A 12159-nucleotide genomic window follows, 5' to 3' on the forward strand; every position below is an offset into this window, starting at 1 on the left:
TTCTGCCAGACCACTTTACATTCTGTATTTGTGTATTTTTATATACTTACATACATGTGTACATATATAAAATAGAAGCAATATATACACGTGTATATATATGCAAATAAGTTACACCAGGTGATACAGGAGAAGCAATCTGTATAGATACAGAGTTACAAAAACTCAGACTGAAATAAGCTCTTTAGGCTTTAAAATGGGAATCTAGGAAAAAAAAACCATCTAGATAAAGAATACATTCTAACAAATCCAGTAACTTTTCAGAGTTAATTGTCCAACGTGTGCTATAAACACTATTCCATCCTGAAAAACTACTAGGATAAGCTTAATTCTCACGGTACTAAGTGCCAGACAGACCTCTGAAGAAAATACTGGTCTATTAAATCTTATCTTATGACACAGCTATAAAAGCATTGTCAAAAGTTGCAGTAACTAAGCTTATTAAACTTTTATCTTGACATGGCTTCTGCAATGAAATAACCACTAGAAAATGATAACAAAGAAATTTAATCCATCATTTTTACAGATGAAATTAATACCTGTCAAATTTACTTGTGACAATTTAATATAATAGATTTAAAATACCTACTCTTAATTTTTTGGTTTAAGATAGCTTTGCAAGAAAAGCAAGATGACACTTCTTAGTCCTGCAACATTCAAGTCAATTATTGTAAACAGAGAACAATTACAGACAGAGTGAAGTCTTTATGTGCAATATATAGGACAGAACCAGTTTTGACTATATGAATGCAAATGTAACTTGTTTCTGATCTGTGACATCAAGACTTAAGATTTGAAAGAGTATGTTACTTCTAAAAAGGTTGCTCTATCTCTACTGATTTATAGTACTTAAGGCCTGCTCTGCTCAGGTTAACCAGAATTGTTGCCAAATATGTAGGAATACTACTGCTGCATTTGGTTGTTGTGGTGAGGTTTTCAATAGCTATTTACTGTTTCAAAAATCCAGGTTCTTTGCAACAGACAACCTAAGCCTCCAAAAAAGCCCTTCTATGCATGTTGAAACCACTTTCTGTAAAGCTATGATGTGCCCTCAGTATATTAATACATAAGTACTGATACCTTGAGCCTCAATGCTCATGCAGACAGCAAAGGCAATGCTGGTGGTGTAGAAGGACCACAGAAAGATGTCAGAACTTCCACTAAACAGTCTGGCTTTTGCTAGGAACTGAAAATACCATGCTCACTGAGAAAATGAACTTTTGAGGATTTTCACTGACTACTAGACCTGTGGAAGAAAAGTTAAACCAGACAATACGTCATCACACAGTTACACAGGAATCTCTAAAAAGCAAAAAAGAGACATTAATTGTCTTAAAAAGGAAAAGATGGTTGGAAGACAGGAGAATGCCAAAGGCACTCCAAGTTGAAAACTGTAATAAATAGCCAAACCGGCAAATGAGCAAGTTGCATTGGGTAAACTTAGGACTTAAACATAGGTATCTGTGGCTGATGACGAGTAACAGAGTATTGGAGACCAGAAAAAAAAAACCAACATGTCGGGAAGTTAGACGCAGACAGTAAATACAGAAGACCTGCTGAAACAACACCAAGGGCAACGAGAACACAGGACTTCTTTTGAAGGTTTAAGTAATATCAAAGAGAATCAGCTATGAGGAACAAAAAACAATATGAAAAGGTTGCAGAAACAGACAAAATGAGTAGTCTGGGGAACATGGCAAAACCAAGGGAGTTTTATGAGTGCAGTTTGAGGAAGTACCTCCTCTGAAATCTTTCAAAGAACTTCAGCAACTCCCCAGTTCTTAATGCAAGAAATTAACAACAAGATCCCAAGAAATCTTATGCAATTCCAGGTTCTTACCTTTTTTTTTTAATCAAGAGAGAATGTTTAGACCACAAAGGGGAAAAAAAAAAGAGAACTAACAGTAAGATTCTAACAAAATTCATAACTGCAGAAGTACTTAAGAAACGATAGTGACAAAGGGAAAAACATATGATCACCTCTCTGTAATCAAGTTGATGGGATAAAACAGCAAAGGGTCATCAGGACAAAAAAGAGTTAATTTGGTCAGATACTAACTTAAGCAACTCAAACTTGGCAAAAAGCAACAGCTCCATATATTTTCGATAAAGAGCTTTAATGTAAAGTTAAAATTTGCATATGATTTGTTTCAGACGGAAACAACCCAACAAACTCACCATAAGAATACTATGTTATTTCTCAAAACTTCTAAAAACATCGCTATTTCTCAACGCATAACATGACAAGGTGGTTTTCCCCTCATACGTTGTTACAATAAAGCCAGCATGCAGCATCCTTAACAGGTTAGTAATGTAATGTTTCAATTTGTTATAAAAATTATGTTGACACATATGGTCTTCACTGTCTTCATTGCTTTCATGAGGTTCCCTACAGGCTGCCTCAGAAAAGTGCTATGTCCTCCCCAGAAACTGTTGCCATTAGATGCCTGTCTCATAGGGCTCTAAAAGTGTGAAGAAGCTTTTTCAGCTCTGTAGCTGAATTAAGCCTGTTAATGCACACGGCCCACTACTGGTGACTGCCTGACAACAGACAGCTGTAATCACTTCGAAGGAATGACAGTTTTCAGTGACTGTGCCTTCATCCAGCCTTCAAGGCAACAGTACCCTAGAAGATAACTGCTGGCAAAAATATCTGTGACTGAGTGTGGAGTCATATTCTCTGATGAATGGTGTGCAATTTCAGGGTTTTCTTTATTTAAAGATTCTTTATTTAAAGATTCTTTTGTTTATTAAGAGGTAGAAATAAAACTCCAAAAGCATAAGTCAGTCTGAGAGGGTCTAACATCTTTTTAGATAATATTAGAACATAGTAAATTTGAAGTGACATGAAAACAAATATTCACCAGCTAATATCAAGGACAGAAGGGCAGTCCCAGGAAAGCAGACTCACCAGCAGGAGAGGTTCCCACTTAAAGCAGTGTTAAGAGGCAGGATCTGAGAGAGAAAACTCCTAATGAAGATCTACATTGTTAGTAATCCTACAGAAAGAGCACACTGACTTACAAAGCACCTGGAAACCTTTGGGACATTCTGGACCTTAATCCTTCAGTCATGATAAAAAGTTTCTGTAACAAAACCCCTAGAAAACTCAGCAGGGCAAGCCATTGATCATTATACCTTTCCTCAAGTTAAACAAGAGGAGAATTATGCTATAAGACAAATGTTACAGTTTCAGCTGCATTTGGTAATTCTAAGTGAAGCCTACAAATGAGATATCTCATTAGTTTGAGCAGATGGATCAAAATTAAAGGCTGAATCACCAACTCTTAATTTCCCAGTAGCCAGGAAGAACGTGAATTCTTGCAGAGGATGAATGTTGAAAAATCAACATAAAAAGCTTCTCTCCATCTGTCAAAACACATGCCTGTAAAATGCAACTACCTCTTACCAGCCTTAGTCTTTAAAAATGAAAACATATATACATCTATTAAGAACACTTTGTCAAGCATCACACTGTAACCTATAATATGCCGGGGACACATCAGCATGACTTCCATAAGAATAAATTATTTGGTTCTGGCATGGTAGAATTCTTTGAAAAAGAGTTAACAGAACAGTAGATAAACAATGTTGAATTTGATTTATTAAGACATTCCAAAGATTCTGGTAAAGAATCTTAAGGGACAACACTGTGAAAGTTTGATGGCCACTGGAAGTAGTACATTAAGTTGCAGAACTTTAGAAAAGTATTTTTCTCTAATTCTGGTATTGCCTTCTTGTGCTTCAGAACAAAACAAAATAGGTACGTTTTTGGCTCTCTAGAATATAGCTGATGAGATCTGTGTCTGTCATGCATTACTGCCTGAATAGTGATAAGATTTCAACCATGCCCTGAATTCCATAAAGATATACAACTGCTGTAGATTTATTTCTTTTTTCTTCTGAAGTACTGGGGGAGAAGGTATTGTCATGGTTTAAACCCTGTTGGCAAGTCAGCCACACAGTCTACTCCCCCCCCCATCCCCCTCCCCCTGCTCCCAGAGGGATGGAAATGAGAATTGAAAGAATGTAGCTCCCACGGGTTGAGATAACAACAGTTTAAGAACTAAGGTATAACACAAATAACTACTGCTACCACTAATAATAATAATAATAATGATAAAGGAAATAACAAGTGAAGAGAATACAACACCTCATCACCCGCAGACTGATACCTCACCCCACCCCAGCAGTGCACTTGCCCTTCTGGGTAACTGCCCCTAGTTCTACATCCTGGGCATGACGTGCTGTGGTATAGAATACCTCCTTGGTTAGTTTGGGTCAGGTGTTCTGTCTCTTCTTCCTCCTGGCTTCTCCTCCTCCCTGGCAGAGCATGAGGCTCTGAAAGTCCTTGGTCAGAGTAAACATTTGTGTAGTAACCAAAATCTCCATGTTATCAGCACTGTTCCCAGGCTGAAAGTCAAAACCACAGCACTGCACCAGCTACTAAGAAGAAATAAAAATGACTGCTACTGCTGAACCCAGGACAGGTATAAATACATACCTCTAAGAAGAACATTTAGAAATAATTACTTCTTTGTTAAAAATCAAACAACTTTGCACACACAGAGCATGACAGTAACAGACTACGGTGAACGTGGATACAAGTTAATGGACTTCTTAAAACTAAGAAAACCAGAAGATGTTGATAACTTTAACAGATGAAAGACTAACTCAAAATTGTGAAACGACACTAAAGAAAACTTTCCTAGTATAATATTCATCATATTCACTCATAATATTCATCTTCCAACACAGTGCAAGCAGCTCAATGCAGGTATATCTACATGACTTTTTTTATTGTATATTTTTTTAATATCTGCAGTTGGTTTAAAGATTAGATAATTTTTCATAGCATACTCATGAACAGGAAAATTCCTAATTTTTAATATGGGGTAAAACACAGCATACTGTATTTAACTGTATTGTGCAATGATCTGATATGCATGGTTCTGCATTGTCAAATGCAGTATACCAGTGTTTGTATACCATCATTTCAGAGTATGAATTTGTGTTTCCTAACTGTTCTCAAGGAAAGCTAAAAAAACACCTCCTGCTAGAATTAAACAACTTGAATTTTTGTACTTGAATTTTTAAAAATAATATATATGTTTGTAGACAATTTTTCCTGAGCGTGAAGAGGGGGAGAAAGGTGCAATAATTATGCTGAAACAGCACGAAACTTTCTGCTGAGAATTCAAGATATGTTACTTATTTAGACATACTGATTTAAAGAATCTACTACTTGTAAGTTTATCTACAGCAAGTGAAAACACACAAAATCATAAGAAATGAAAGATAAGAAACTAACATACCTCAGTGCTAGTAATGTCATAAGGTATGTGCATAATTGACAATGAGAAGAAGATAAACTAAAGTTCCCTTGGTGCTGCCAACAAATTTTGTTAACAGTCTTCACAAGAAAATATCAGCATTTTCATATGTAATCTTCATGGAAGTTTTCTGAATGTAACGAACAGTAACTGATATCAACAACAGAAGTGGAAGAATGGTGTTAAAACAGGGGAGCAGGAGGACTAAGAAGCTGTTGCTGGAGTATTTCCACCCCCTAAAGTCATAAACCAACTGTTCATCTTTCAAAAAACTCCACAATCTGCATTTATGTGAAAAGAGGAAAATGTGCAATTCTTAGTGTGACTGTGTGGGAAAGTTTCCCTCTTTTATATGTAAGTTATTTAATGAAAAGCCTTTTCAAGGATCACAGTGCATTTGTCCCTGTTCCGAACATGTGCCATACCTGCTACAACTACTCCTGCTTAAACTGCTGTGTTTTGCAAAGTTCTAGCAGAAATGAGACATCATGTGGGGGTGATGCAGGAGCACAGTAACAACAGAATGATAAAACTATTCAGGCAAATGAGTTAAGCCCATAATCTCAATGGAGGGGAATATAAGGCTTGAAAAGTCGCTGAAGAAATCTCTGTTTTAAAACAAAATGAAGGATTACTTCCTTTATAAAGAAAACAAAACACAAAACCCAAGATATTTCAAATGACAGAAGCTGAACCCTTCTGCACCATATCTTCAATACTGCATAATTTTCATCCCTCATCTCTAACAGGAGATACTAGAATTTGATAGATATGGGAAAGCCTAAGAAATAACTAAGCGCTGTATTTTTCATTTTTTTAATCATTAGATGTACCTAAGTGTAAGGTCTCCAAAGACTTTGCCTAGCCATTTTTTAAAAAGTTACATATAAATACATTAATTATTTTAAAGGATATGTAAAGTACCAAGAATTTTCACCTTAGGTAGAATCCTCATTTAGCCTGGTTAGATTTTCTTGCATGACGTTTTTACAAAGTGTCAAGATCGGAGATGACCTCTGAAGTGACACATCTCAAAATAATTTTAAAAATTTATTAATCTAGACTTTTCATGATCAAAACTAAATTCATTATATGTGTTCTGCAAACCAAAGCAGAAAATAAATACCTGGTGTCCAGCCATTATTTGCTTCAGCACATTTTCATAACATACTTCATCCATATGATTCAGTTGCTGCACCTGAAAAACAAGCATTGTATTACATATTAAATGCGTTTCTGTCTTTACAGATTTTCTACTACACATCAAGCAATTTACAGTGATCCATGAATGAAAAAATGTGATTATGTAATTAAATTTACAATATACAGATTCCCGTTCTTAACAATATCATTTTGGTATTCTTAAATTCACAAACAGAAAATGAAAATAAATAGACAAAATATGAGTAAGGGCTGTGGATAGAAAATTTATTGCATGACTTTGTTGGTGTTTTTATTGACTAGAGAGATGTAACCCAGTTCTGTTCTTTTAAATTATCTGTTTCATATTAAGAAATCTTATTTCTACAGGATATTGATGAAATATCCATTTAATATGCCATCTTACCCAACATAAGTCCTTCCATTTGATAATATAAAAATAGATTTTACATTACAGATATATCCAGGAAATTACTGATGGTTGGGTTTTTTGTCACAGAGGGTTTTTTTTGTTCACAGTTGGGTCACACATGGGAAACTGTGGGAGTACAGTATACAGTTTCTACTTACAGATATATAAAATGTTTCAGGAAGAATAAAAAGTTCAAAATAAAGAGTTCAGTTGAAATAAAAAGTATTCTTCCACCTCAATATTTTTCCTATTTCTTTAACGCAACACAATATAAATAGCATGTATCTACTTGAATGCAGCTCTGTACTAAGGTTGTAACAAATAAAAATAAACAAAGTCCAAAATCAGAGCAATCACTCCATTTGTCATTTGTGTATTCATCTTTTATAATGAAATATTCTGACACAAAGAAATTCGTACAAGAGCAAAGCATGTAAAAATTTGAAAATGGAAATCTAGTAGTTGGGAGTAATCTGAAATAGCTGAAAATTGACAATTACATTTTTAAAACAGCATTAGAGGGAAGAGGATAATTGTACAAGTAAACTAATAAAAAGATGAGACAATATGGGCATATGTGCAAGAGACAGGTAGACAGTCTTAAGTATTCAGAAAATGAGAGGCCAGCATTTTAATTAATTATTTTTTCACATAATAACAAGTAAAAATCATTAAGTAGAAACATACATGGACAGTGCCATAAACACACATAAGTACATATATATTTACATACACACAAAGGTAACTTTACAAATTCTTTGCATTTATACCTAAAGAGGAAAACATAAACATGCACCAAGAAAAATAACTGACATTAAAAAAAAACAACTGATATTAAACAGACCTCTGACTGAAAAAGCCAAACTTTAGTCTTGGCCACATATGCTCTAAGAATTTCAACATACAGAATTTTAAGAGCTTCCCTGGCTAACTACTATGCATAATCACACCATGCTGTTCTTGCCTTTGAAAGCTTGACTATAGTTTGCACATGATTCCACAAATCACTAATCAGCTCCAGTTCTGGGGGAAGTTTTTTTTGGATAAAGGATGTCAGAAAGCTGTGGCAAAACATCTACCTACAGCAACTAACAGACTTCTACTTCTTTGCAACTCATTGCACTGATTGCATTTGCTGACGTTCTGCAAGAGCTCTTTTTGATTCTGTGGGTTCTTACATAGCTTTCCCCCTCTCACATAGACTGGAAGGATGTTAATATTACTGCTTTTGCAGCTTCAGCATTAGTATTATTCTGAATGGAATCCTTTTTCAAACAGGCTTGATACTTTTTGTTTGCTATGAAGTGTATGAGCTTAATTGCAAAATATATTTTACTCTATAAAATCTGTAATGACATTCTTCTGAAAAGCAAAAAGTTGTGGTATTGCCAAAACAGTCTGCTAGGTACTCCTATTTCAGAATAAATACTACCTCCTAGTATTTTCCCATCTCCACATGCTTGTTTTTTTTTTTTTTAGAAAACCTAAATGGTTAAGATTTTATAGGATTATCTGTATATCTATTTGATTTTTAAATCAGAAATGCATTCTAGGCTGAGTATGAAGAAATTAAGTCTGAAAATAAACTAAATATTCAAAATAAAGTATCAGGAAAAGAGTAAAGAAAAGCAACTGCAAGTAACAGTGAAGGTACTTGAAACAATTAATGAAGGTTAAAATATGCAAATCACAGTAAGCACCATATGGTAAACTATTCTTCTGTGTATAGGCTTGAAACGGCTCCCCACAGTTGTAAAATAAGTTTCTTTCTTGCACTGCAGATGGAATGAACTACTTAAATAACTTGGCAAAAAAGGCAATGTCCATTTAAAAAAAAACAACAAACAAAATCCCTGGTATTATTGATTAAGCTATGAAATTAACTTTTGATTGAAAATGTTTTGATTTCTATTAAATTAAATTACAGCAGAGTAAGATTATCTAAAAGCTAAGTTATATAAATTCTAATTATTAGCTAGTGGGGTGCATGCAAAATCTTAAAGTGTTTCTATTAATTCCTGTATTTAAAGAATAAATAAAATTTACATGTCAAGCGGCACTGCATGTAAGATTTTTAGTAAGATTATACCTGACCATGGCCTTACTGCTTCCGAAAATGAACAAGAGTGTGTTTTCCATCAAATGTGGACATATGATAGTTAATGATTTAGCATGCTAAAGGTTTTCATCAGCACCTTGTATCCAACTAATATTGATGCACGTGATGGTACTGCATATATCTGTATCTCTCTCTATATATATACAGATTTCATAAATAAATATTACATTCCTAATGCATCTTACAGTCAAGCAAGGAGCACCAGTTTTTTTTAAAAAAATGGAAAACCGAAATGAGAATAATCAGCTGCTACAGTGAGTCTGCAGTTGAGGGTGATGTTTTCTCCTTCATCAAACCAAATTTAGTAGCAAAGCAAAAGCAATGCAAAGCTAGATGCCATTGTATCTAACTGCAACAAAGCCTATTTACAAGGCTGTAAATGAAGGAAACATGATTCTTAAAGCACTGTTAAATTATGTATATCTTTATTCACAAGAAAAGATGCTTCATTAAATACTTGTAGCATAATAAAACAGTATCCTCTACACATGCATACATTAAGGATGGTCAAAACAGCAACCCTCTCTTTGGTGCTTATCATTCTTTACCTTGTTGGTTGTCTTAATTCCTATGAAAGTTTGCCCCAGTGGTACAGGTCGGAAACGGCCATCAAAGTAGAATAGTCCAATATAGGGATTGACATGTAGAAATGTAGCAACATCCAAATAATTGGGTAATGTAGCTGAAAGGCCCAAAATCCTAATCATACTTTGCGTAGATTCAACCTATTTAAAAAAACAGAAAACCTGTAAATGATCCAAGTGTTTTAAGCCAAGATATAAAGCAGAGAGTTTTAAACCATCCCTTATATAACAGTAATGTGAAAGAAGCAGTTAATACTTTCTATAAAAGATGAACTATAGATGTGAGTTAGTGATTACCCTATACTGGAGAAACCAGAGCACTCTGCAATTCCATCAAATCTTGCTTATTCATCTTTCTGTTTTAGTGTACTTTTGCCCTCCAGAAGGTTAGCAGTTATTAACTGACATGGAGGAACAATAGCAGTAAAATGGGCTTTGTGTTAAGAAGGGGCAGTCCAATTTATAGGCAAAACTAGGACAGATAACTATTATTTCTTTCTTATTCCAAATCACAGCACAATTCTGAAAAGAAAGAACACAGTTCCTTAGTTCTGTCTTTTGCTTAGACCTTTCCACAACTCACTTATACAATCTATCCTGCTCCTCTGTAACACACATTTTCCCCTTTTTTTTTTTAAATCATTATAATTCCCCAAGTATTTGCATTGCATGCCTTCCAATTCAATAAGGGACATAAATGATACTTCATATTTAAATACTCCGTTCTGTATAAAAGCCTGCATATTACATGTATTTCAAGGTAATTTTCAAAAAGAATGAAACCAGCCAAAAGACTTGAATTAAAAAAGTATGCAAGAATTTTCCCATTTCCTCTGCAATACCAAAAGCTGTGTTGGCTGGCTCACAACTTTCTTACTAGCATAATTATTATGGAGCAAAGTTCACAGCAATTTTCATCAAAGGGATTTTTAGACACTATAACTGAAGCCATATATGAGGTTCTCATTGTCTCATGATGGCTGGTAACTTCCATCTGCCTAAGTCCTATTCAAAACTATGAGGTTTTTATTTAGAATATAGCTTTTGAATCACTCCAGTGTTTGTCTTAAAGTGAAAGGAAGTGCCATGTAATTAAATCAGATGAATTAAAAGTTTTCAAAACAAGCTATTAAAAAGTATATATGTAGAGCATTCTGAAGAAAGATAAAAGACACCATATCTAACAGACCTGGGGAATAACAAGTGCACCAAAATAATAAACCAAATCCCAAAAGAACCACCTCCCACAGCTCTACAGACATGAAGCAGACAAAATAAACCACTCTGTTGCCTGGCAAAAATCTGGATGCTCAAACTATGGATGTAACTAACTAAACACCACAGAAAATCATTTGATTGGCCCTTTTACACTTATACAAAGAGCAGCTTTGCAAAAGGAATCCCACATACAACAAAATCTCATCTGTAAATGCAAATTTTGAGATGACTGGGAAGAAATGAGATTGCAATTTAAAATGTATTCCATCTGCTGGGAACAAAAGCACCTTGAAGAGTACAAAGAGGCACTACCATTTCTTACACATCTTTTTAATGCCGGATTTGGTAGGGTGGAGTGTGCGTGAGTGTGTGGTAAGTGGTTTTCTTTTTTACTTGTTTGTTTTTTAGGGTTTGGTTTTGGCTCAGTCCCCTGGAACCCCACCTCCTTCTGCGCTGATCTTGGTGTCTGTAGGGTACTTTGTGACAATTTTTTTTTTAAACCCCTTGTATCTGTAGGTACAGTAACCACCTGCTGATATATTTATCCTGGGCTTTTTTCACAATCCCTTAATAATAAGTACAACAACTTGAAAGCATAACTGAACTCCAATCTGGAAAATATGATTTGATTTTGCTAAATTCAGTAACAACTTCTTTCAAATCTCCTGAGTCTAAAACCACTAATTTGAAAGTGTGCTCAGTTCCATCTGAAGGTAGGAAAGCATTTCAAGTATTTAAACAATTAACAAGAACTCTGCTTAATAACCACGGAAGTATGGATTTTTTACAGCAATTAACTGCAAGCTGTTTGTTCAGAGTTTTCTTTCAAAATATAAACAATGTCTAGGGAACAGTTACAGTTTACTGAGACTTGCCACTTCCAAAACCTTTGTAAAAAGCCATTTAACTTCACTGATCTGGCAGTTGGCCCTGCAGTTAAGGAGCTGATGGAAAACCCTGAATTACAACGAATTACAACTCCACATGAAAACCGCAACAGAGAGTTAACACAAACAGGTTATTATAATTACTAATAGAGAGAGCGCATTTTAAAGCAAAACACATTTTTGCATATTTTAGATAATACCTCACATATACTTATGCATATGTGTATAGTGCCTACATTTTTGTTCAATTTATAAATCTGAAATTTGCAAATTATTTGGACAATTAAGTTTCCTATTTATATCAAGCCACAAAAATCAAGTCACAGTGCTATATGAAATCAGATTATAATCTCTTTTGCTCTACAATAACATTATATTGGTCTACATAATTAACTGAAAAATATTAAGGCTGTAAATAATTCCATCAATTTCTCCAATTCCTTTC

General features: G+C 34.5%; 1 protein-coding gene across 2 annotated transcripts in view; it reads right to left on the reverse strand.

Moving 5' to 3' along the window:
• The window catches only part of ASCC3 (activating signal cointegrator 1 complex subunit 3), a 265394-nt gene that overhangs the window by 144703 nt on the left and 108532 nt on the right, over positions 1-12159 (reverse strand). For both annotated transcript variants that reach the window (XM_005145089.3, XM_034060883.1), the window contains exons 12-13: positions 9574-9750; positions 6460-6531 (exon numbers count right to left, since the gene is read on the reverse strand). In XM_005145089.3, the coding sequence (XP_005145146.2) occupies positions 6460-6531; positions 9574-9750 (249 nt within the window). The remainder of the gene's footprint in view (positions 1-6459; positions 6532-9573; positions 9751-12159) is intronic.

Source organism: Melopsittacus undulatus, chromosome 3 (genome assembly GCF_012275295.1).
Source record: "Melopsittacus undulatus isolate bMelUnd1 chromosome 3, bMelUnd1.mat.Z, whole genome shotgun sequence".
Taxonomy (NCBI): Eukaryota; Metazoa; Chordata; class Aves; order Psittaciformes; family Psittaculidae; genus Melopsittacus; species Melopsittacus undulatus.